Here is a 27,466-nt window from a genome sequence, read left to right as displayed (position 1 = left end):
ATGGCATTGCTTCCATTCCTCTTCTGCCTGTTTGCAGGTAAGTTTTAATCACAATTTCTTTTTGTCCATCTCTGAACTTTGTGCATTATCTCGTGTGCACAAAATAGATGCATTTAAAAGTAAGTTTTTTTTAAGAAAAGCTGCAACCCATTTACCCCCTTTAAATGAACAATTGCACCAATGAAGAGTACAAAATGCTTTTATTATTGTAACAGGGTGGGTTTTTTTAATCTGAAAGGTTATTGGTATTATTTTGAAGGAAATGACTAAAGAAAAGATTTTTGGCCTAAATACATTTGACATCATTAACCCAAAAGAGTTAAACAAACCTCCAGATTTTTAATGCTTTCAAATTAATAGATGATTGCAATATTTTCATAAACTACTTTTGTAAAAACTTCTGCTTGTGATTTTATTTCCAATTCTACACTGGTGAAATTTGAATTGAAAAAGCTGATGATAAAGGTCTTCTTTAGACCTTTAGATCTTCTTTGTTCTTGGGACTACACAAGATTCAGTCAAAGACCACATTTAGAAGGCAACAACCTATATGTCTCTATAAGGTCAATTAAATTTGTTCAATACCTGCAAGTACTTGAAAATATGAGGATGCCCAGGAGTCATTCTGCTCAATGAACTCAAATCTTCATTCCAAATTGTTCAAAGTGTTGTTTGTATGGCCATTATTATACTTTCAGTCATCCCTTCCAGCTATGATCGCCAGGTTTGTGAAACCCATTCTTGGCCACTTCATTACTTTTTGGATTTTGTTATCATCTCTCTTATTCTTTTGAGGCTTGGCCCTTTCCCAAATTTCTTAGAAATGGTAAGCTACCTGCTGAGGATAATGAACTGTTTTAATAAAGTATTGGTATTGTTTGATTAACTTGTATTCTCTAAACAGTTGCAATGCTGTTGGATTTAAATATACTTGAGCTTAATTATAATAAAAACAGAAAGTGTTGGAGGAACTCAGCTGGTCTATGAATCTTCTGGTTGGACTCAAAATATTAATTCTGTTTCTCTCTCTATAAATGCTGCCAGACCTACTGAGTTTCTCCAAAACTTTCTGTTTTTATTTAAAATCTCCAGCATTCACGATTTCTGAATTTTATTTTAGCAGAGTAATATGATCTTTTTTCAAAACAGTATAGAAAGTGAATGTGCAATCACCAATTAAAATTCCTGAACTCTGGCATTTTCACTGCTCAAGTGAAAACATCCATCAATGGGTTTTCACAAACCTTCGTCTCTTTCAATTCATCTGCAATTTTCCATCACTCTAAAAAAAGGCTCAGTTGCCTTTCACTAATTTATTAAGTTTTCTGTGACAATTTGTCCTTTGACTTCCTTCTCTGGTCCTTTTCTTTCTCCTCGCTCTATCTATGGTGAATGTTGAATCCCGAACTCCAAACCATTTCTTTCCAGGTTTTCCATCTCTCTATGTTTTACAAAAGCTCGCATGAAATAAATTTTAAAGAATGATAAAGACAAGGTGATTCCGAAAGTAAACCTAAAAAGAAATTACCACAGAGAAATGGACCAATCAGTCCAGCAGATCTTCGCTGAGGTTTATGTCAACATAAACCACCTCCCATCCATTTTCACCTGATCCCATCAACTGGTACTTCTTTTCCCTTCTTCCACTTCTGCATATCTAAATTCACCGTAAATGCATCTGTTATTTGCTTATTTTACATGATAACTGCACATTTGAATTGATGCATTATGAGTAAATTCTCCACACTGATGTGGACATAGAATATTATAGAAATTATAACCATTACTGAAGCTCTTTTTCCAAAATGGATTTCATTAGCACACAGCTTCACTCGTTGGGATTTTTTCATTCTTCCATTTTTCTATGCCCACAAAACATGTACTTAGAAATTAGATTCGTAAATTTCTTCTTGCGCTTGTGCCTGATAGACTCTACGGAATATTGAAAACAGACAGAATATCACACAGACCATCCTCCCGGGTTTAATAAAAAGTAATTCAAAGGTTAACATTACAAGGCAGAGGGACTTGCATTTAAGAAAATTTTGGCCTTCATGCTCTTTCCCCATTGGAAAATATTACACAGTCCTGCAACCTCATGATCGAAGCATTAATTACCAGGTAGAAAATCTCTGCAGTGATCATTTACACAGTAAGTGCCCTTTTTACAAATAGCCCTTCAGAGACATAATTACTTTGGAAATCAGGCCCTTAATACACAGCCATTAACAAGCTATTGTGGTATGGGAATAAGGACTGAGAATTGATTTTTGAAAGAGATAGGCCTTAAATGAGAATCTAAAACAAGGATAATGTCATAACCATCAACTGATATAATTCATATCATCGTAAATGAGGCCAGCAAGATTACCTGAAGACTTGAAAGCAAAAATCAGTCAAAAATCAGTCTAGCAATTAAAAAAAGATTAATCAAACCAGTTGACCCCATTTTCCATTGGTGGGTGGGTGTAAGAAAGATTCTCTTGGTTAATCTATTAGAGTTTGAGATAGGCAAAGCTATAAACCAACACAGGTACCAGTTCGTGATTGGAACAAGGAGAATTTCATCTGAAAGACAATTAATTAAAATAATTCCCCTCCCTTCCTCTTTTAAAAGCAATTATTTTTTCCACATATTCCATTGAAATGTACTAGGGAAGGGTTATTCTGAGATTATACCCTCTGGTCCTAGACTCTTCCAGAAGGGAAACGACCTTTCTGCGTCTGTCCTGCAAATTCCCCCAAGAATCCTACATATTTCACTGAGCTTGCTTCTCATTCTTCTAAACTCCAATGAGTACAGCCCCAACCTACTCAATCTCTCCTCATGAGACAGTCCCTCTTGTATGTTCACCAGTTACCATAAATCTATACCAAGGGGTCACTGTTTAAAAATAATGGGTCACCTATTTAAGACGGAGATAAGGAAAACCTTTCTCACAGAATGATATAATTCTCTAGAACTCTCTTACTCAAAAGATGGTGGAAACAGAATGCTTACATCTTTTTAAGGCAGAAGTAGATAGATTCTTGATAAGAAAACTCATAAAGGGTTATCAGGGTACACTGGAAGGTGCAATCAATAGATCAGCCATGATATTACTAAATAGCAGAATAGGATTGAGGGCCCAAGTGGCCTTCTCCTGTTCCCAATTCTACATCCAATTGTAATTCCTGTCTTCATGTTATCAACACTCCTACCAATAGAAGCAATTCTGTAAATACCTTGCCTTAATATTTTTGTGTATTTTTGATTGTGGACTGAAATGAGAAAAAGACTGTTTTAAAAGCCAAGGATAGTGGAAGGGATTGTTGCAGACATTTAAAAAAAAAACTAGATTACAGATACTTTTTGTAAGTGCCGTTTCTGCTTCTGTTTGCTTAAGCAGTGGTAGTGGCATGTGTGGTGTAGGTTAGTGCGGATGAGCTTTAACCAGGGAATGTGTATGAAGTAAGATTCAGCCAGCAACACATAGCAGATTGGTCTGTGGAGAGGTGACCAATTTTGATGACAAAGGCCTTCTTCCTGCTACCAACCACGTGATTGGCTGTCAGGCAACTCAACAGCTTGAGGGTATGAACGAGGTGATCAGAAGCCTTTGGAACTCTGGAAAGGGAGGTGGTCTCTGTCTCCCTACTGTAAAACAAAACCAAAGCCTGCAGAAAGCCTGCTCATTTTCCCTCACCACATGCTGTAAATTGTGATTTTGTAAACAACAAGACAGTGACTTTGTAAGTTCTGAACTAGTTGCTTTCTGCTTCTTGAAAGCAAGTGAAAATATGTGGAGAAGAGAGATCGAGGAGCAGCAAGTCATGACAAATCAAAGAATCATTGCAGTGAACCCTGTGATAGGGACTATTGAACAGCTTTCGCCATTTTTCCCTTCACCCATAACATTTTTGTTTTGTCTGTCTGTGTGTGAAGGATGCATTTATAAAAGGGTTACAGTTTTAACTGGTAGAGTAATATATCGACAGTTCATAACTGTTCACTTGTTGCTAGAATCTATTTATTTGTATTAAATAGTGTTTCTAGGCAATCAGGAACCTGATCCATGTTTTCTATTAAGTTGTCTTAAAAGTCAGGGGAATTTTCCATATTTTGATTAAAATCTTTAACTTTTGTGATGACTCTAGGGATGGCAGGGTTTGATTTCCAGTGAGCTATCCCAGTGAGCTGTGACATTTCTGTCAAAAGCACTCATGATATGACCAACTCTATTGGATTTTAACTTTTGTCCAGGAGAACAGTATACACTGACATTTAATCATGCAGCATGGAAGCAGGCCCTTCAGTCCAACTTGTAAATGCCAGCCATGTTTATAAACTGAACTAGTCCCATTTGCTTCAGTGTTTCCATGTAGCAGAATTCCCTCAGGCCTAATAACATTGCAGTAAATCTCTTTTGTCCCCTCTCCAAGGCCTTGACGTTCTTACTAAAATGTTGTGCACTGAATTGAATACATAACTCCAGCTGTGCCCAAATCAGTCTTTTATAAAGATTTAACGTAACTTTGTCTTTTGGTTGTTCTGTCATGTAATATGGGATTTCCTGATTGCTCCTAAATTGAGTGGGCTGCCTAGATTATTTCACACGGCAGGTAAGAAGCAACCACATCACTATGGATTTGAAGTCACATAGAGGCCAGAATTGGTAAGGATGGCTTGTATTCTTCTGTAAAGGACATTGGTGTACCAGGAGGGTTTTCCTTCAATTATTAGTTCCATGGTTACCAATATTGATGGGCTTTAACAATGTTTAAATTCCACCATAATTATTGATAAAGCTAAAGATCTTTTTTGTTAACAGCCTTATCCATACCCTGACAACTTCATAGTTCACTCTGTTCCTTCACCCTCCTTAAGACAGTATTTAGTTTTTATTGCCTCTCCTCAATCTTCCTTCAACCATACTTATTCGACCATATCTATTAATTTCCATCTGACATATGTCTGTTCATTTCTCCAGTTCAGTTATCTCTGCCTTAAATTTGCTACAGTCATCCTCCCTATATTTTTGAAGTTTGTGTCACCTGCAAACTTCAACATTGGGTGCTTTATAGCCAAGGCAAGGTCATGAATATGTATCCAAAATAGCTGCAGACCTAGAATCAGTTCTTGGGGAAAACCATTGGATACCCTCCTCCAATCTGAATCACCATAATTTTCTGCAGTCTGTCCCTCACTCAATTATGTTTTTCATTCATGGGACATTTTGTAATGCTGGTTTGGCCACCATTAGTTGCTGGCCCATTTCTATTTGCTCTTGAAAAGGTTCCTTTTTGACCTACGGCGGTCCGCATGTTGTATGTAGACCTACAATGCCATTAGCGAGGGAGTTCCAGGATTTAGACTCAGCAGCAGTGAAGGAACAGTGATATATTTCCAAGTCAGGCTGCTGAGTGGCTTGAAGGGAACAAGTGGTTGTGTTGCCATATATCTGCCACCCTTATCCTTTGAAATTGAAGTGGTTGTGGTTTGGAAGGTGCTGTAAAAGGAGCCTTGGTGAATTTCTGCAGTGCATCTTGTAGATAGTACACACAGTTGATTCTGAACATCAGTGGTGGAGCAAATGGATGTTTGTTGATGCGCAATCAAGTGGGCTGCTTTGTCTTGGATGTTGCCATGCTTCTTGAGTGTTTTTGGAGCTGTACTCATCCAGACAAGTGGAGAGTTTTCCATCACACTCCTGACTTATGCCTTGTAGATGGTGAACAGGCTTTGGGGAGTCAGGAGATGTGTGATTTGTTCCAAGATTGCTAGCCTCTTTATGAGCCAATTAAAGGCTATTGGATTAAGAGCTGTGACCAGAAACTGAACTGGACTAATACTGTTTCAGAGATAGTAGGAACTGCAGATGCTGGAGAATCTGAGATAACAAGGTGTAGAGCTGGATGAACACAGCAGGCCAAGCAGCATCAGAGAAGCAGGAAGGCTGACATTTCGGGCCTAGACCCTGCTCCTCTGAAACAGTATTAGTCCAGTTCAGTTTCTGGTAACAGCTTTTAATCCAACAGCCTTTAATTGGCTCATAAAGATTTATTCGTAGTTGGAACAGAAAGAACTTTCTTTCCATCTCTATGACAGGTAGTGGTCCATTCATAAGTATCAGTTAATGGTTAGGAAAGGGAGTACTGCAACAGTCATCTGCTGGTTATTGGTGTAGGAGAAACTCAATTGACCAATGTCTGTTGTGGTTAGGTCACTCTGTTGAGCAGTATCTGTTTGTGGTTGAAACAGAAGGAACTTTAAAGGTAGTCAGATCATGCAGGAGGAGCACTATTGTATAGATGTTCAGTTTGACACCACAACACGCCTTATGGTATCACACTAGCTGTTACATGTGTTTAAGTATTCAGCTTCATTCAAGTTAAGCTGTTGGTAATCATGCAGAAGAGATTCTGAGTCCATATCCTAAGTGTAAAAATTAATCAACTTTCACAAATTATTTGTGCCCTAATCAATATTTTCCCACATTATTTCAGATCATAGATCTGTTACAATTGCCACAGGGAAACTTTAAACTAAAATAACCAAATTTACCAGCTTAGCCTCAATGAAGATATTATCAACACAATTTCACTTTTTGTAACTTTTACTTTAGTATGAATTTGAACTCATGGTTAATACATGTTGATTAACAGAAAAATGATTTAGAGGTAAACTTCATTTTAAATAGTTGGTCCAACAAAGATATAACTTATACCATTGCAAGCATGCTCCTTCATGCATGGAATTACATAACTACAATTCCATAATGTGATGTTTTTCATTCTTACAAGGTAGGTCAGATGTCCTACTTATTGTAACAGTTTAGTCCTGCTGAACTTATGCATTTCTCAGGGCAATGCCTTGAGTAGAGTCAATCTGCAAGGTTTAAATTTAAACACAATTTGACAGCTAATTGTCAATCATCACCTAACTGATACATTCATCATAACAATGCCGCTGTCAATCATTGTCCGCTTGCTACCCACTCAGCATTCTCTTCCATACAGTATAAAATTTTGTTCCCCTCTATATGAGTATTCTTGTAAATGTTATAATAAATATAAGTCAAAACCTTTTACAAAATGTGTCTTTTTTTCAGCAATACTCAACAGCTGTAACCTTCATGTTTCACAGGCATGAATATCAGCAGGGCACACTCTCTCCTTCAGTTCACAATTGTACTAATGATGTAGCTTTCCAGCTTTCCTTTTCAATTCATCAACCAATAACACTCTGGTTCATGGTTTGATCATTTCTAGGAAAACAGACAGCTCTTTAATACCCCAATCTTTTCACACAGCTTTCCTGGTTTTAGACCATTTTTAACTTGCTGACCCATTGCCTCCAAGTAAAACCAAATGCTTACTGGGAGTGATTTGCTTCTGATCCACACAAACATTCTCTATGTTGCACCTTCTGTCTCTGTCTGCTTTCTCATTGTGTTTATAGCTGTAGCTCCACACTCCAACTCTCCTCCTTCTGTCACTCAACATTTTATCTGCAGAACTCCTCTGTCCTTGCCAGTTACAGCCTACTTTAATGTTGGCTTTGCCAATGATCATCACGTCACATGGCACAGTATTTCTTAATACTCAGTACAGCAGCTCAGTGGTTAGCACTGCTGCCTCACAGTGTCTGGGACCCGGGTCTGATTCCACCCTCAGGCGACTGTCTGTGTGGAGTTTGCACGTTCTCCCCGTATCTGCATAGGTTTCTGCCGGATGCTCCGGTTTCCTCCCACAGTCCAAGGATGTGCAGGTTAGGTGGATTGGCCATGCTAAATTGTCCATAGTGTTCAGGAGTGTGTAAATTAGGTGGATTAGACATGGGAAATGCATGGTTATAGGGAAAGGGTAAGGGGATGGGTCTAGGTGGGATGCTCTTAGGAGGGTCAGTGTGGACTCGTTGGACCACACTGTAGGGATTCTATGATTCAAGAAAATCACAACTGATCAATCTACAATTGATACAAAGTCTTAAAAGACAGACACTTCAAAGCAATTACAAATGTTCCTTATCATACTGCTTCTAGAACATAGGTCATCTCCAATTGTGGAATAAATAGTCTATAAATTCAGCATATCATGCTGCTGTCAATTCTTTGATAGAGTTAAATAATTAGTCCTCCTACCTCCTTTCTTCCCAAAAGCCAAGAATGTTTTTAGCTTTTCAAATGTTAACTTATTCTCCTTTCAATAGTTACTATTGAGTCTGAATCCTCTCCACTTTTCACATAGTGTATTCAAGTTCATCATTATTCACTGCATAAAATAAATTTTCCTTATGTGGCCTTTTGTTCTTGTACCAATCTCTTCAGTATGTATTGTATTTTCAGGAGGGTGTGCTTACACTGCATCCCTTCAGAACTCAACACTACATCAACTGATGGAAAAGCTACTGAAAAACTATAACAAGGGAGTCCGACCAGTCAAAAACTGGACACAACCTACAACCATTTATATTGACTTCATCCTCCATGCAGTGCTGGAAGTGGTAAGTGTTACCCTTAAAAGATAAATGTACTCAAGATGCAATCATAAGTATATTTTATGTGAGGTAGGGTGTAGTTATTTTGCCTACAAAGAACATCTGCATCTTCATTAAGTCCTCACATCAAAGCCTTGGGATGTCCCAAAGAGTTTTACAGCCAATGAAGCAGTGTAGAAGTGTAATTAGAATTGTAACAGAAGACACATGGCAGCATTACCAGATGATTTGTTTTTGTCATGTTGACCAAGGAATCTGCCCTGGCCAGGACACCGGGAAGAACACCTTCTTTGAAATAGTCTCATGGGGATATTTTGAGAGAGCAAGTAGGGATCTCAGGTTAATGGTTGATTCAAAAGATGGCAACTCCAACAGTACAGCACTCCCTCAGCAGTGCAATGGAGCATCAACTTGGACTTTGTGCATGCTCTCAGGAGTGAGGCTTGAACCCAGAACCTATTGGCACAAAGGCAAGAGCCATTGAACCTTGGCTGGCACTACAGGGCTCTTGACAAAGGCACCACTATTATTCAATCACAACAAACTCTGTCAACGTGAGTTATTAGATTTTGACTGGTAAGCTAAAAAGACCATTCAATTGATTTTCACAAAGAATCTCCTTAAATATTTGCAGAAATATTGATCTGAATAAATTTCCCAGCTCTTTACAAAAGCCTATTTATTTGCTATTTCAGGATGGCCAGAACCAAAAACTAAGGACAAATATCTGGTACCAGCAGGTATGTACAGCATCAGGCACTCAATATGAATCTGTAGATCTCTATCAGACCATAAAATTTATAATGCAATAAGCTAAATGTTCTTGCAGAGCTCCTCATATTTGAAGCTTCTCACTCCTGGAGTAACAGAGGGCTCAGAATGACACACCAGCATTAATGATAGGATTACTTTCTCCCAAAAAAGCTCCCATATTTCTGATTTCATTTTTAAGGAACAAAGCTGACAAGCAAATTCTTAGGGGTGACTGTTCAAAGGAGAGGGTTTCTCAGGAGACAAACGTTAATTATATAGCTAAGTACCCACTCCTCTTTCCCTTTACACTGGAATCCATTGCTAATGAACATTGGGTGTCAGCAGCACTGATCAGCTGTCTCGTGTTGCAAAAATGTGTTTCTGCCTCATTGTCATTTAGATTACAGCTTTAATAAACAGTCATAAACTGATCATCAATATCAGGGAAGTACTGAGTGTATTGCACATAAATAAGCCTCAAGCCTACACTCTGGTCAATAATATTAAGCCCTCAAAACCACAATATTGTGGACACTATGCATCTTGTTTTTCACTTATGTCTCTTTTTCTCAACCACTTCCCCTTCTCCCTGTTGAATGTAACATTACCACATGATATCTTACTGATAGAGGAATAGATTTGAGTTATATAGAACTTTTCAGAGTCTCGGGAAGCCTCAAAGTATTTCACAGTCAAATCTGAAGTGCAATCATATTGTAATGTAGGAAACAAGGCAGCTGATCTGCACAGAGAAAGCTCTGACAAATAAGAATGTGATAATAACCAGACAATCTGTTTTTGTTACATTGGTAGAATGATAAATATTCGCCTGGAGAAAGGAAACAGGTCATCTTTCTTCTTTGAAAAAGTGCAACTGGATCTGAGGAGGCAGATAAGACCTCAATTTAATATCCCAACCATCATACATCACCTTCCAAACCCACGACCACTTCCATCTAGAAGGACAAGGGCATCAGACATATAGGAACACCACCACCTCCAAGTTCCCCTCCAAGCCACTCACCATCCTGACTTGGAAATATATCATCGTCCCTTCACTGTTGCTGGGTCAAAATCCTGGAATTCCCTCCCTAATAGCATTGTGGGTCAACCCACAGCAGGAGGACTGCAGTGGTTCAAGAAGGCAGCTCACCACCACCTTCTCAAGGGCAACTAGGGATGGGCAAGAAATGCTGGCCAGCCAGTGGCACCCACAAAAAAAAAGAAAAAGAGAAAAAAAAAGACAATGTCTCCAGTGAGAAAGTTAAGGCACATTGAATTGAGGGAAACTTGGTGAGATAGATCAGAAACTGGCTTTGTAATAGGACACAAAGGCCAGTGGTAGAAGGCAGTGTTCAGAGGTGTACCACAAGGATTAGTACTGGGACCCTTATTGTTTGTTACATACATAAACGATATCGATGAAAATATGGGGGAAATGTTAATCAAATTTGCAGACGACACCAAGATTGGTAGAAAGATTAATAGTGAAAGAGATGGTTGTATGTTACAGGAAGATATAGAAGGATTGATCAGCTGGTCAGACCAGTGGCAGATGGTATTTAACTCTGATAAGTGTGAGGAGATGAACTTTAGAAGAAGAAACAAAATGAGGGAATTTTTAATGAATGTCGACACACTGAGTAGCTTAGAGAAATATAGGGATCTTGGGGTAATTCTTCACAGATCTCTGAAGTTGGTATAGCACGTGAATAGGATAGTTAAGAAGACATATGGGGTACTTCCTTTCGTCAGCTCTGCCATAGAATATAAGAGCAAGGACATAATGTTGGAGTTTTACAGAGCATTGGTTAGGCCACAGCTGGAGTATTGTATGCAGTTCTGGTCATCTCACTACAGGAAGAATATGTTAGAACTAGAAGGGGTTACAGAAGAGGTTCACCATGATGTTGCCCGTGATGGAGAAATTGAGCTTTAAGGAGAGACTAGATAGGCATAGATTGTTTTGTTCAGAGCAGAGAAGACTGAAGGGACACATGATAGAGGTGTATAAGATTATGAGAGGTATGGACAAGGTGAATAGAGAGCAGCTGTTCCCCTTGGTTGAGGGGTCAATCATGAGACGGCATAGTTTAGGGTAAGGGGCAGGCGATTTGGGAAAAAAATACTTTTTTCACTCAGAGGATGATAGGAATCTGGAATGCACTGCCTGGGAAGGTAATGGAGGCTGGAAACCTTACTACGTTTAAAATATATTTAGATGAGCACTTCAGATATCATAACAATCAAGGATACAGGACAAGTGCAGGAAATTGGGATTAGTGCTCTTTTAGCAGTAGTTTCATCAGTGCTGACTCGATGGGCTGAAGGGCCTTTTCTGCACTGTATGAATCTATGAATCTTTGAATGGTGCAATGTTCCCTCAGTACTGAACCTTAGTGACAATCTACATGTGCTGAGGTCCACAAACTACAGTGTATACCAAATTCTCAGCAAATGGTAATAAAGATCATGAACTCCAGGTCAATTGCCAGCCTTGCACTCTGTAAGATCAAACAATAGACAATATGGCCAGGAATTAAATTTGAAACCTTTGAAATCAGGACTAACAGGTTGGGCCATTGATATCTCCAACACAACATCCTGCTGTTTCTGCTTTTCAGTGGCTTATTGTAAAGAACTATTTCAAAGCTTCCTCTCATGGGCTCCTTGATTTTTGCACAGATATGGATGGATGAGTTCCTCATATGGAATCCTGCAAGTTTTAATGGCATCAATGAAATCTCACTGCCCGTCGAAACTATTTGGATCCCTGACATATTAATCCAGGAATTGTGAGTAACGGTTGTTTAATGAATAACAGATAAAGCGTCCATCCCTAATTATTCATTATTGAATAGTTGTTTTCTATTAACCAATATAACCAAAAACGAAGATATGCAATTACATGGCATCTTTCACAACATCCCAACGCACTTGATGGTCAGCTTTAATACGTGGTCAATGTTGTAATATAGGAACTTCAGGCAGTATCCAACATCAGCAGTTCCATGAAGAGAGGGAGACCCTTTCTGCAGACCATGGCAGGAGCATGCATGAAGTTTTAGAGAAGATGTGAGGAAAAACTTTTTCACCCAGAGAGTTGTGGGAATATGGAACTCATTGCCTGTAAGAATGGTAGAGGCAGAAACACTCCTCACATTTAACAAGTATTTAGATGTGCACTTACAATGCCAAGCCACACAAGGTTATGTTCCAAGTGCTGGAAAATGGGATTAGAGTAGTTGGGTGCTTGATTTTGACCAGCACAGCATCAATGTGTGAAAGGGTTTTTTTTTCCTGTGCTGTAGACTTTTATGACTCGATGAATCTTTTTAACAGAGGGAGGCTGTTGCACTTTAGCAACCACATGGTTCTGGGTGGCCAGGAAATAGGATTTACAAGCTCACAGTCAACCTAGCCATATTATGAATCACCTTCCACAGCTATCACATCTAGGTGTGGGCTTTGCACCACAGAGTGTCTAAGAGGCAGACAAACCTACTACAGTGCCACAAGTCCTCCTTCATCATCTGAATGACATGTAGCAAGGTCCCACAAATAGTATTGTGATAATGAAAAGGCAAATTGTCCTTCTGATGCTGATTGCATGGTAACTATTGATGAGGACACCAGGGAGAATGCAGGACACTATTTCAAGAAGTACTGTTGGATCCTTTCCCTCTACATAAGGGAGCACCATTCCTTCAGGAAAGCATTGAAGTTAACGTCAAAACTTTACTCAGGTTCCAGGAGGGGAACTTGAACCCTCAACCTCTCATCCATCAATAAGAGTTCCATCAATAAGTTATATCTATAGGTTTCCCAATTGTCAATCATCAATACTTTAGGATCCTTGTTTACTGTCTCTACATTTATTATACCTGCCATTTACGTTTTAAATGACAGATTACAAACTTCATGAGGGTGAAGTCTGGATCCATTTCCATGGCCTAGTGATGTAATTGCAAGTTTATTAATCTAGATAATGTTCCAGAGACCCAGGTTCAAATCTTGCCGTGGCAAATGGTGAAATTTGAATTCAATGAAAATCTGGAATTATGAGATGACCATGAAACCCATTTGGCTCACTAACATCCTCACTCAGTCTCGCCTATGTGTGACTGCAGGCCCACAATAATGAGGTTGACTGTTAACTGCCCTCTGAGCAGTTATGCCCAATTATTGTAAATTTTTTTTTAAAAAATGTCCATCTCAACAGTTGTTCTTATGGCTTTTTAATTTGCTTCACCTTCATGCCTTGTTTCTCTATTTCTAACCATTTCTCATATGCTGATTTCCTGTGCCATTTGTTAGCAAGCCAGATATGCATTGACCAAATCCTGTTATTTTCCTCATACAGTATTGATGTGGGAAGATCACCTTACATGCCCTACGTGTATGTGAATTCCTCAGGGCATATTAAAAACTACAAGCCAATACAAGTCGTCTCTGCCTGCAGACTGGAGATATATGCCTTCCCATTTGACAAGCAGAACTGCACCTTCACATTCTGTAGCTGGCTGCATACAGGTGAGCAGAGAAAAAAATCAACAGCAACTTGCATTTATATAGTGCCTTTAAGGCAGCCAAACATGACAGGAGCATTATCAGACAAGATTTAATTCCAGGGACATATAGCTGACCAGAAATTCAATCAAAGCTAAGGAGGAACTTAAAAATGGGGACTGAGGTGGAGGGGTTTAGGAAGGGAATTCAATAGTTTTGGCATTCCTTTATTGTATAATCTCTCACAGCTCTGCATCAAGTTTTGTTCCTTCACACACCCAAGGAAATGTACATTATTAATCTGTACCTCTCCCCATCCTCCATTTCTGAGAGAGTCATTGGTTTACTGAGCAACAACACTCTGTACCTTTTGGTCAAAAGTAAATAAGAAATTAAGACGGAGAGATTTGATGTTGATAATACAAAGTTGTTTGAAGCCTTTAATTGATTGTCACTGGCCACGGACAAATAGTAGATCCTCAAACCGGCTCATAGTTGGTTCACCAATGTCACATTGTTATAATAATTTCTACCGAAGTTCAATCAGGACTTCAATTTGTGTTTGGAATTGCTACATCTTTTTGGAAAGTAACGTGGGGTTTAGAATAAGTTGGTAGAGAGAAACTGCTTTCATTAGAAGGTGAATCAATAACCAGGTTTAAAAAACATAGAACATAGAAGCAGGGGAAGCAGGGGAACAGCCCACTATGTCTGCACTGACCATGATGCCATTCTAAATTAATCCAATCTGCCTGCACATGGTTCATACCCCTCTTTTCATTGCTTATTCATGTTTCTGTCTAAATGTATCTTTAATGTTGCTGCCGTATGTGCTTCTACCACCTCCCCTGGCAGCACATTCCAGGCACCTATCACCCTCCGCAGAAAAAAACTTGCCTACTACATCTCCTTTAAACTTGCCCCCTCTCACATTAAAAGTGTACCCACTAATATTTGACGTTTCCACTCTGGAAAAAAAGACTCTGACTCTCCACCCTATCCATGCTTCTCATAATTTCGTATACTTCTATCAGGTTGCTCCTCAGCCTCTGATGCTCTAATAAGAACAATCCAAGTTTATCCAACGTCTCCTTGTACCTAATGCCCTCCAATCCAGGCAGCATCCTCCCAAACCTCTTTTGCATCCTGTCCAAAGCCTCTGCATCTTTCCTATAATGTAGCAGCCAGAACTACCCACAGTACTTCAAAATTGGCCTAAGTGAAGTCTTATGCAGTTGTAACATGAATTGCCAACTATAATATTCGATACCCCAATCAATGAAGACAGCATGTCATACCCCTTCTTTACCACCTTATCCACTTATGTTGCCACTTTCAGGGAGCTATGGACTTGCACCAAGATTCCTCTGTACAACAACACTCCTAAGGGTCCTGCCATTTTCTGTATACTTTTCTCTTTGACCTCACACTTGTCCAAATTAAACTCCGTCTGCAATTCCTCTGCTCAACTTTCAAACTGATCTTTTTCTGAATGTGTCATTTGACAACCTTCCTCACTATCCACAATTCCGGCAATTTTTGTGTAGTCTGCAAACTTACTGATCAGACCACCTACATTTTCATCCAAGTCATATGTATTACAAACAACAGAAATCCCAACACTAATTCTTGCGGAACACCACTGGTTACAATCCTCCAGCCAGAAAAACACTCCTCCATAAGTGCATTCTGTTGTTTATGACCAAACCAGTTTTGTATCCACTCACTGTGGATCCCATGTGCTTAATTTGCTGCACCAGCCTACCATGAGGGACATGTCAAATGCTTCACTAAAGTCCATATAGACAACATCCACTGCCCTACTGTCTTCAATCATCTGTGTTACTTCTTCAAGAAACACAATCAAATTTGAGACAACACCTCCACACAAAAGTCATGCTGACTATCCCTAATAAGTCCATTCTTTTCCAAATGCGAGTAACTCTTCTTCCTCAGAATCTTCTTCAATAATTTCCCTACCACTGTTGTAAGGCTCACTAGCCTATAATTTCCTGGATTAATCCTGTTGCCCTTCTTAAACAAAGGAATAATATTGACTATTTTCCAGTCTTCTGGCATCTCACCCATAGCTAAAGTGGATACAAAGATCTCTATCAAGGTCCCAGCAATCTCCTCCCTTACCTCCCTCAGTATCCTGGATTGATCCCATCAGTAACTGGGGACTTATCTATCTTAATGTTTTTCAAGACTCCCAACACCTCCTCCTTCTTAATATTGACATGCCCTAGAACATCAACATACCCTTCCTTAATCTTACCATCATCTATGTCCTTCTCCTTGGTAAATACCAATGCAAAGTACTCATTAAGGACCTCATTCACTTCGTCTGGATCCAGACATAAAGTCCATCCTTTGTCTTTGAGTAGACCTACCCTTTCTCTAGCTACCTTCTTGCCCCTAATATATGTATAAAATGCCTTGGGATTCTCCTTAATCCTATTTGCTGAGGATATTTAATGGCCCCTTTTAGCCCTCCTAATTCCTTGAATAAGTTCTCTCCTTCTTCCTTTATATTGCTCAAGGGCCTTGTCTGATTTCAATTTCCTAAACCTCACATATGCTTCCTTTTTCTTTTTTTTGGTAAGATTCTTGTAAAGAAATTTCTCCCAAGATCCTTTCATTTGATGTCTTGTCACCATCTTATATTTATAACACTCAATGTCACTAAAAAAGCTTGACACCATCAGGACAGAGCAGCCCACTGGATTGGGAACCACATCGACATTCAGTTGTTCTACCACTGACACTCAGTAGCAGCAGTGTGTAATATCTACAAGATACACAGCATGAACTCACCGAGGCTCCTTAGACAGCATTTTTCAAACTCATGACGACTTCCATCTAGAAGGACAAGGGCAGCAGATACATGGGAACACCAGCTGCAAGTTCCTCTCCAAACTACTCACCATCCTGACTTGGAAATATATCACCATTCCTTCACTGTTGCCAGGTCAAAACCCTGGAATTCCCTGCCTAACAGCATTGTGAGTCTGTACAGAACATGGAATGTGACGGTTCAAGAAGGCAGCTCACTACCATCTCCTTGAGGCAACTAGGGATAGACATAAATGCTAGCCTAGCCAATGACAACCACATCCCAGGAGTGAATTAAAAAAATTATGGCCCCTTGTAAGTGGAAACAGATTTCTGTGGATAACCTATCAACTCTTTCATTGTTTTATCATTGAGAGAATCTGATAAAGAATTTCCATAGTCTGATAAAGTAAATAAGCAAAAATCTGCTTTTGCTGATTAATGGATCGGCAACTAGAGGGGATAAATTTTTAAGACCATTCAGAGAAGCTAATAGAATTTTCTTTTTATGTGGAGAAATATTAGGGTCAAAACATGGAATGCCCAATCAAAAACAATGGCGGAGGTAGCATCCAAAATAGCTTTTCAAATGGAAATGGATAAATTGAAGAAAAAGTTCTTTTAAAGTGTTGGAATGTGTGGCAAGAGTGTGGAGAAAAGGACAGGACAATGCAGATTGTTCTTTCATTGACTTAGCAGAAGTTTAATTGTTCAAATGGTGTCTTGTCTGCAGCTAAAGCTTCTGATTCTATTTTACAGAAAATTCAGTTCCTCCTTTAAATATTTGTTAGTCTGACTAAGTCGAGGTCAGGAGAAAGTAGTATTGCACAAAATGCATTTTGTGAAGAGTGTTGTCAGGTCTATTAAAGGGTCTTATATCCACAATGAAAGAAAGACGAGGGTAAGCAGGCACCAAAAAGATAAACTCAAGCCCGTGTGGTGCAGTGGTGGTGTTCCTACCTCTGAGCTAGGAGGCCTGGGTTCAAGTCCTACCTGCTCCAGAGGTGCATAATAGCAATAGGTTAATTAGAAAATATCTCAAAAAGATAATCTTTCTGGGGAAAACAGTTCAGACATCAGCTCTGACTTTGCAGCAGTCTGTCTATTCTCTATCTCTTCTCATCCGGTCCTCTTAAAATAATTCTTTACAAGAATCTTACCAAAAGAAAGATAAAGGAAGCATTTGTGAGGTTTAGGAAACTGAAATCAGATAAGACCCTTGAGGAATATGTTCATATCCACAATCCAGTTAAATGTCTTCACTTATGATCAATTTTCCATTTCTACTTCTATAAGAGATGCCTCCTTTATCTTACCTTTCTCAATTACAGTCTGCAGCACTTATGGCGAATACAGATTTTTTTTTTAAATGCCACAACTTATTCCTGTCAGACCTTTATGAATAAGAGAAAGGACAACTTTTCCATGGAAAATGAATGATGAAAAGCCCATCTAGATTTTCATGGAGAACATTGCTGCTATACATAGAATGGAGTGATAATTTATAATGCCTAAAATGGCAACATCACTCATGCAGGCACAACCCAAAAAGTCAGCTGACTATCACATGACAGGCCTCAGTAAGGGTCTGTGCATGGGCCCGTGACATCGCTGCATTCTGTGTGCAGGGAACATAAGCACTAGAAGCACGAGGAGGCCATTCAGCCCCTCAAGACTGCTTGACCATTCAGTACAATCATGGATGATTTCATTGCGACCTCAACTCTACTCTCCTGCCTGACCTCTATAACCCTTCAACTCATTATTAATTAAAAGCCTGTCTATCTCTTCCTTAAATTTACTCAGTTTGTCACCATCCATCACATGCTGTGGTAGTGAGTTTCACAGATTCACAACCCTTTGAGAGAAGTAATTCATCCTCATCTGTTTTAAATATGCTTTCCACAAAAACAATGACCTCTCATTCTAGTTTGCCCCATATGGCAAAACTTCCACTCTACCTCTACTTGTCAATCCCCTTTAGCATCTTATATAACTCAATTACATCTCCTCTCATTCTTCTAAACTTGAGAAAGTATAGGGCTAAATTGCTCAATCTCCCTTCATAAGATAAACCCCTCGTCTCTGGAATCAACCTAGTGAACCTCCCTGAACTGCCTCCAAAGCGACTACTCCCTTCCTCAAGTAAGGGGACCAAAACTGTCCACAATACTTCAGGTATGGTCTCATTAATGCCTTGTACAGTTGCCCTCTTATTATACTCTATTCCTTTCACAATCAATGCCAAAAGTTATCAGCAGCAAATGCGCTGCTAATGAGGAAGTTCAGGCAGAGGCAGAGGGAGTAGGACAAAAGCGGGCGCAGAGGAGAGGACCTCCCATGTACCGGGAATAGGTGGAGGCGTTCACTGCGACCCAGCAGCCTTTTCTTCTGGGAGTGATGGAAAGGATAGAGGAAGTTTGGGAGGCTGCATGGAACGTGGGAGAGAGAGAGAGGGATGCAATAAAGAAGAGACTAACTGCAAGACAAAATAACCTTTTTCTAAATTTTTTTGCATTGGGGTACTCTCTTTTGTATCCTACAGCACCATCTTTAGACAGTCAGCTGCTTCTTATTGTTTAAAAATGACGCCGGGTTTGTTTCTGCTCCTTGCACCACCCAAAAATGGTGTTCGTAGGACACTCTGCAGACTCAGAAAGAGACATCAAACTATTTGTTCAAAGATTTAATGGTCAGGAATATCTTCACAGGGGTTTCTTCTTGTTCAAAGTCTTGACTTTTGTTACTTTGCTCCTTCAGTAAAATACTTAGATAGTGCAATAGTCATTATAGACACTGTGCAAACTCCATTCAGTTATAGATTCACAGAATGTTTACAGCACGGAAGAAGGTCATTCTGCCCATTGTATCTGTGCTGGCTCTCTAAAAGAGAGTGCCACTTCCCTGCTTTTTCCCTGTAGCCCTGACTATATTTCCTCATAGGATATTCACTCATGTGCCACCTTTCTCCTCTTATTTTGCAGTAAATGATATCAATCTCAAGCTTTGGAGAAGCCACGAAGAAATTGAAAATAACACTAGTGCATTTTTAAATGATGGGGAATGGGAACTCCTCTCTGTTCCATCCAAATATGAGAAGTTGTATAATGAAGGGAGGGAATACGCTCAAATTCAGTTTAACGTAAGTGGATGTGAGACTTCATGGTCAACCTTTGTGCAGAAAGAATGGAGACACTGCTTAGTTATTATTTTGTAATTAATGTATTCACCATAAACAATTTCAAAACCACCCACTAATCCAGCAGAGGGCTGTGGGGTTCGGTGGCTTTTGAAGTCCTTAGCCAGGAGATGGCGTAATTGAACCACAACATCAAGAATTTAAACAATTCCAGCAGAACTTCACTTCCTTTTTCATCTTTGAGCATACAGTGGAGGGCTGAGGAAGAGCCATGGACAATAGTCAACCCAAATGCACAGCACACACACATCCACAAAAGCAGATGCATGCACACACACGTGCACACAGACAAGCACACACTTGCACATGCACACACACAGACATCCATGCACACACACACGCACATTGACAAGCACACACACGTACATACACACAGAGACATGAATGCACACATACATGCACATGTGCATGCACACACACACGCAGGCATGCATACACACAAGCTCAGGCACCTACCTACCCACCTTCTTAGGGAATGTTTTAGAGTGGAGAAGGTGTTCTCTCAAACCATCCTCAGGGAATCCTCTCCTTTATCCCCTTGAAACTTCAGTGGAGACCTGGCTTGGGTCTCCATGCAGGGCATCTAAAGATCTTCAAATATTTTATCTGTTAGATAATTGATCCTGGTGAGGGTAAGTGTGGGATAATGATGGCCTAATGGTATTGTCACTGGACTAGTAATCTAGCAAACCAGGCTCTTGGGTCATGAGTTCTAATCTCAGTCTGGTAGCAAATGGCATTTTAAATTCAACGAATTAAATCTGGAATTGACTAGTCTCAGTAATGGTGACCATTAAACAATTGTTGTAAAAACCTATCTGGTTCACTCGTGCCCCTTAAGGGAAAGGAAATCTGCCTTCCTTACCAGTTCTGGCCTACAGGTGACTGCGCAGCTGCAGCAATGTGGTTGGCTCTTAACTGTCCTTGAAATGGCCTAGCAAGCTGCTGAGTACAAGGCAGTTAAACATTAGCAATAAAATGCTGGCCTTGGTAGAAATATCCACATTCTGGGGAAGAATTAAAAGCAAATGGCAGTGTATTCTCAAAGAAAAATTGGTTCTTTGACCCACTGTAAGGGGCCCCATCCATATTGCAATGACAGGTTGGCTCAAGGGGTCATTTCTGCAAGGCCCTGGAGCTCGTTCTGCAAATCTCTTACCATCTCGCCTCCCCTCTTAAAGCGAGTGGCAAAAGTAACAAATATTCACTTCCCTTTCCATTGCAGGTTGTAATAAGACGAAGACCATTGCTTTACGTGATCAGTCTCCTGTTACCCAGCATATTTCTGATGCTGGTAGATGTGACTAGCTACTTTCTGCCTCCAAACAGCAGTGGGCGAATAACTTTCAAATCCAGCATCCTGCTTGGATACACGGTGTTTCGGATGAACCTAAGAGATGACCTTCCTGCTACTGCTGTGACTACACCTCTCATTGGTAAAACGCTCTTGTCTTTTCCACACATTCAGCGATTCTTTAAAATAAGCAGTGAAATAGAAATGAGCAATCTACATCCACGTTCAGGTATATTCTGGTGGCAGAGTTTGGGACATAGAAGTAAATTACTTCTTGGCCTTTCACCTCCCAGATCTCTGCTCAAATTCAACCCAAATATTCAGATGAAATGAGAACAGAAAACCCCAGCCAGGCAACCTTGGTACAGGGGGTCTCCAATTTACCTTTTTTTCATTCATTCATGGGATGTGGGCATCGATGACTTGCCAGCATTTATTTCCCACCCCTAAATGACCTCCTCAGATACTGAAGCAATCTGAATTCAAAAGCAACAAGATCTGTGTAATATCCACGCTAGGGCTGATAAGTGGCAAGTAACATTTGTGCCACACAAATGCCAGGCAATGACCATCTCCAAAAGAGACAATCCTAGGAGTTACCATTGATCAGAAACTCAACTGGACTCGCCACATAAACGCAATGGCTGCAAGACCAAGTCAGAGGCTAGGAATAATGCGACGAGTTACTCACTTCCTGACTCTCCAAAGCCTGTCCACCATCTACAAGGCATAAGTCAGGAGTGTGATGAAATATTCCCCACTTGCCTGGATAGGTGCAGCTCCAACAACACCCAATAAGCTTGACACCATCCAGGACAAAGCAGCCCACTTAATTGGCACTACATCCATAAGCATCCACTCCCTCCACCACCAACACTCAAAAGCAGCAGTGTGTACTATCTACAAGATGCGCTGCAGACAAACTCACCAAAAATCCTTAGACAGCACCTTCCAAACCCAAGACCATTTCCATCTAGAAGGACAAGGGCAACAGGTGCGTGGGAACACCACCACCTGCAAGTTCCACTCCAAGCCACTCACCACTCTGACTTGGAAATATATCGCTGTTCCTTCACTGTTGCTGGGACAATATCCTGGAATTCCCTCCCTCAGAGCATTGTGGGTCAACCTACAATATGTAGACTGCAGCGGCTGTAGAAGGCAGCTCACCACCAGCTTCTCAAGGGCAACTAGGGATGGGCAAGAAATGCTGGCCAGCCAGTAATGCCCATGTTCCATGATCAAATAATTAAGAAGTCAAACTTACAAATGTGATCCCATACAGGGGTGTAATATTTAAAGACTTGACATATGAACATCTCCTGTACTTCTCAACAGCTACTTTACATTGCCCTGCATAGTGTTCTGACTTGGTACAAATCCTTTTGCGAACAGACTCCAGAATGGAACCTATTCACAACCTGAGGACTACATGTACTGCTGGGATGTTGGTCAGTCAGTTTTATTTGTAGCTGATGAAAGCCCAGTTTCCTTGGCCTCAGAAAAAAACAGGTGAAAGGAGCCTCACAGATCCTTCATATAAATGTATTCACAGCGCTTCTTCTGGTCCTAGCGTAGCTGGAAACTCTGTTGTATCCTCCTCTGCCATGAGCACACTTATTTACCTGAGCACCATCTTGCTCCCTCTAAAATCTCTTCCTGTTTCCTAAACTCATATCAGCCAGTCAGTAGTCTCTCCCTAACTCCTTCTGTCTTTCAGGCTGACTGTTAAGAGGGGGGACAACTGAAAGGAACTTAAAGTTAAAACCTACAGTCGCATGTCCATCAGGAAACGAGAAATAAAATGCCAGGTTATGAGCATAAATATTCCTTCGCTTGTGCAAACCTGAACATCTGCCTTTGATCTCCCATTTTCAGGTGTATTCTTTGCTGTCTGTATGGCCCTTCTTGTGATCAGTTTGGCTGAGTCAATTCTAATTGCAAAGCTCCTGAGCATGAGTGAGGAAGCTGAGCCCAGGACTGATGTCTCCAAGTGTTGTGTCTCGAAACTGATTTCTTCAAACTGGAGCACCACAGACAGTCTCTGCACTTCCCTTAGGACCCAAGAAGGCATCTGTAATGACAGTGGTGAGAACTCTTTTACTGTTTCAGATATTTGTCTTTTATTTTGCTCCCAGTTTCCACACAAGTTCCCAACACTTACCCTTCCACTTCTATCCCTTTTTTCTATCTTTCTTCTGAGCTGAGTGGACACAGCTACTCTTCATCATTGCCCAGAAGTGATTACTATCGCTTGGTGGGGGTGGGGAGTCAACTGGCTATTGGTTTACATAGCCATCACAATTCAAACCAAGTTGGATCCAACTAGGGATGTGGGCATCACTGGCTATCCCAGCAGTTATTGCCCATCCTACTTGCCCTTGAGAACGTGGTGGTGAGCTGCTTTCTTGAACCATTGCAGTCTATGTGCTGTAGACCCACAATGCTATTAGGGAGGGAGTTCCAGGATTTTGACCCAGTGACACTGAAGGAACGATGATATATTTCCAAGTCAGTGTGGTGAGTGGCTTGGAAGGGAACAAATGGTTGTGTTGTCATATATCTGCCACCCTTGTCCTTTGAAATTGGAGTGGTTGGAGTTTGGAAGGTGCTGAACCTTGGTGAACTTCTGCAATGCACCTTGTAGGTAATACACACTGCTGCCACTGAGTATCGTTGGTGGAGGGACTAAATGTCTGCGTCAAATCAAGTGGGAAGCTTTGTCCTTCTTGAGTGTTGTCAAGTCTCCCTGGCAAGTGGAGAGTATTCCACCACACTCTTGACTTTTACCTTGTAGATGATAGACAGGCTTTGGGGAGGCAGGAAGTGAGTTACTCATTGCAAGATTCCTAACTCTGGCCTTCTATTGTAGCCACTGTTTTTATATGACTTGTTAAGTTCAGTTTCTGGTCAAGGGTAAACACGACAATGTTGATAGCGTAGCATTCAGTGATACTGATGTCATTGAATATCAAGGAATGATGGTCAGATTCTCTCATTGGAGATGGTCATTGCCCAGTACTTGTATGGCATGCACATTACTTGCCACTTGTCAGCCCAAACCTGGATATTGTCCAGGTCTTGCTGCATTTGGACATGGACAGCTTCAGTTTCTGAGGAATTGCAGATGGTGCTGAACATTGTGCAGTCATCAGTGAAAATCACCACTTCTGACCTCATAACATAGGGGAGATCAGTCAGGCCATTACCCTGAGGAAATCCTGCAGAGATGTCCTGGAGCTGAGATGATTGACCTCCAACAACCACAACCATCTTCCTATGTGCCAAGTATGATTCCAACCAGTGGAGAGTTTTTCCCCTGATTCCCATTAATTCCAGTTTTACTCGGGTTCCTTGATGCCACACTCAGTTGAACGCAGCCTTGATGTCAAGGGCTGTCACTCTCACCTTTCCTTTGGAATTTAGCTCTTTTGTTGATGGTTGAGTCAAAGCTGTAATGGGATCAGGAGCTAAGTGGCCCTGGCAGAACCCAAACTGGGCATCACTGAGCAGGTTATTGCTGAGCAGGTGCTGCTTAATAGCACTGTTGATAACACTTTCCATCACTTTAATGATAATCGAGAGTAGACAGATGGGGTAGTAATTGGCAGGATTGGATTTGTCCTGCTTTTCATGGATACTTACTATCAGGGCCCATTTGATTGGAATTAGGAGCTGGAATCTTGCCTGATATTTAGCTATCTTGAATCCACTGGACTGGCGATGACTGGGTGGGGCATGAAAGTAGAAGAGGGGGAGTTTGATTGGAAGGGAATATTGAACCACTTGTCAATCTCTAACAATTGCTCATTTTGACAGCTAGATTACCAGGGCTGTCCTAGAACTGAAACACCCTCGGAAAACCTCTGAAAACATTATATATTCGGCGGGTGCGAGAATGAAAACAGGTATCAGATTTGTCGTGACTAGCGTAGTCTCAAAAGGTAGACCCAGTGGCTGTTAACATATAAAGCCAGGATGCTCCAGGGTATTGTATTTGGAAGCTGTGTAAAAGATTGAATCATTCATAAAACAAGGAGGCACCTATGGAGCTGGGATCTTGGGACTATCTTGCCAAGGAAAAGGATGTTTTATTTCTTTGTCTTCACACTTCCCCTGTGGAGATTTGTATGAAAGGATTCACAAGCTGATGAATAAACTGACAGGTCAGGAAATGTTCTCTCTTTCCGTATTCATATTCATACCAGTTGGCAGAATGGTTGGACATGCACAGTTTTATAGTTAAAGGATGGCTCTTCCTCCACTCATCAAAATGAGGAGTTTACAATGTCAGTCCAGAATTTAGAGCCTGATAATTGTTAAATGAGTATGTGCTCAAGGAGAATGCCAAGAGATTTTATCTCCCTATCATTATACTATCCCAGGGTTTGCTCACAACAGGGGCCTGGAAAAAATCCAGTCTCTGCACAATCCTAGAACGTTAGTAACCGTTGGTTGAATAAATGTTTTGAATTTTACTTCCATCTACTGTGAGTGTCTAAAAAGCAAACAGTTGCAAAAAGAATTTGCAGTTATATAACCGCTTCCACATTGTCATAATTTCCCAGAGGCCTTTACAAACAAAGTAATCTTGAAATACAATCATTGCTGTAATGTAGGGAAATGCAACTGTGGACTTTCACACATCAACCTCCTTCAAAATGCAGTGACAAATGATCTACTAAGCTGTTTCATTGAATGTTGACTGAGAGATAGATACTGGCCGGGACTCTGGGAAGGGTTTTCGTGTACCTCATCAAAATACCATAGGAAGACTTCTTCAAAATGTCTACCTGAAAGAGCAGACAGGGCATCCACTTAATGTTTAGACTAAAGGCTAAGACTTCTGACAGTGTGTAGCACTACCTCTGCACTGCAATACAGCGTAATCACAGTGTACTTATGGCTAAGTACAGGCAGTACAGGTTGTAAATGGGTTCCATTCCTGAGTCCATTCGCAAGTTGATATGTATGCAAGTTGGAACACAATGCAGAATGATATGTTGGCTCTTTAAAACTGCACTGTTGTGTGGGATCGTGTTTGTAAGAACAAGCATTTTATAAATCAAGACCCTCTGTATTAGGAGTGGGACTTGAACTCATAACCTTCTAGCTCACAGAAGAAATACCACCAATCGAGCCACACTTGGCACTCAGCCGCTCTTACCCATCTGGTTGAAGCACAGGTAAATAGAGTTTACATAGTTGAGGAAGTTTTGCCTTGACAGCCTGATTCCTATGTCTCACTCTCCAACTTCCTTAGCTCGTGAATTTTCAAAAGTTGTCAACAGAGTGTCACAAAAGCAATGCCTTTGAATAGGCACGTACCCATAATTGAAGTGTTTTAAATGATGAAAAGATTTATTGGTGAGTAAACTGAGAGAAAAGATTTCTTGTGATGAATTGGGGAGCACAAACAAAGAGGCAAAAGACTAAAATTAGAGCAAAGACATTAAGTGGTAAGGTCAGGAAGCCCTTCTTCATTTAAATAGTAGTGAAAATCTGTCCTCCAAGGAGCTGTTAAGGTTGGGGTGTAGTTGAAAATTTCAAAATAAAGATTGATAACTTTTGTAAAAACTCAAAAAACTGCGGATGCTGGAAATCAGAAACAAAAGCAGAAATTGCACGAAACGCTCAGCAGGTCTGGCAGCATCTGTGGAGGGAAATCAGACTTCACGTTGAGGGAGAACTTTGAGGAAGGGTCACTCAACCCAAAATGGTAAGTCTGATTTCTCTTGATTTGTGTTTGAAAATGTTTTAAAGGCTGTGAAACCAATTCAGGTATATATGCAGAGCAGCCATGATCTCAATGTCAGGCAGAAGATATTCAAAGTTAGAGGTTATAGTCCAACAGGTTTATTTGAAATCACAAGCGTTCGGAGTGCTGCTCCTTCGTCAGCTTCACCTGACAAAGTAGCAGTGCTCTGAAAGCTCATGATTTCAAATAAACTTGTTGGACTATAACCTGGTGTCGTGTGAGTTCTGAATTTCTCCGACCCAGTCCAACACCAGTACCTCCACATTGGAGATTCTCAAGAGGCCGAATGGTGCACTCTTGTTCCTACAAAATCCAAAGTCTGCTTAAATGCTCTTGTCTTTATTATTTAATCAAGTTTTTGACAGTGATACTGAAACTCCTGGACAACATGAAGATAAAAATCTCAACAAAGAGGCCCAAGGTTTGCAGGTCAAAGAGGTCCCTGTGAAAGAGATACTGAAGGAGATTTCTTCAATCAAGTTCTACTTGCATGAGACAGAAGATGCAACTGATCCTAAGAATGACTGGCTGGCATTTTGTTACAGATTTGACATATTTCTTTTCCATGTGTATTTGGTGATACTTGGAGTTTTCACTGTAACAATGAGCACCCTCTGGCTGATATGGAGTTACCCTTAG

General features: G+C 40.5%; 1 protein-coding gene across 1 annotated transcript; it reads left to right on the top strand.

Annotated features, from left to right (window-relative positions):
• htr3b (5-hydroxytryptamine (serotonin) receptor 3B) lies at window positions 1–27,466 on the top strand. The gene is made up of 9 exons (XM_048615357.1): window positions 1–37; window positions 8,328–8,485; window positions 9,175–9,219; window positions 11,918–12,027; window positions 13,596–13,765; window positions 19,561–19,718; window positions 21,001–21,211; window positions 22,948–23,157; window positions 27,183–27,466. Exons 1-9 carry the CDS (start codon window positions 1–3, stop codon window positions 27,464–27,466), a joined length of 1,383 nt encoding a protein of 460 aa, XP_048471314.1.

Source organism: Rhincodon typus, chromosome 32 (assembly GCF_021869965.1).
Source record: "Rhincodon typus isolate 14 chromosome 32, sRhiTyp1.1, whole genome shotgun sequence".
NCBI classification, from domain to species: domain Eukaryota; kingdom Metazoa; phylum Chordata; class Chondrichthyes; order Orectolobiformes; family Rhincodontidae; genus Rhincodon; species Rhincodon typus.
The sequence above is the reverse complement of the archived record's forward strand: the minus strand, read 5'-3'. Positions and strand labels throughout refer to the sequence as shown.

What these genes read in the sequence shown, in the direction of transcription:
- htr3b (XM_048615357.1), top strand. Translation starts at nt 1, where the DNA reads ATGGCATTGCTTCCATTCCTCTTCTGCCTGTTTGCAG. An exon ending in CCTCTTCTGCCTGTTTGCAG is followed by an intron (nt 38 to 8,327) that starts GTAAGTTTTAAT and finishes TTGTATTTTCAG; the next exon opens with GAGGGTGTGCTTACACTGCA. An exon ending in CTGTAGCTGGCTGCATACAG is followed by an intron (nt 13,766 to 19,560) that starts GTGAGCAGAGAA and finishes CTTATTTTGCAG; the next exon opens with TAAATGATATCAATCTCAAG.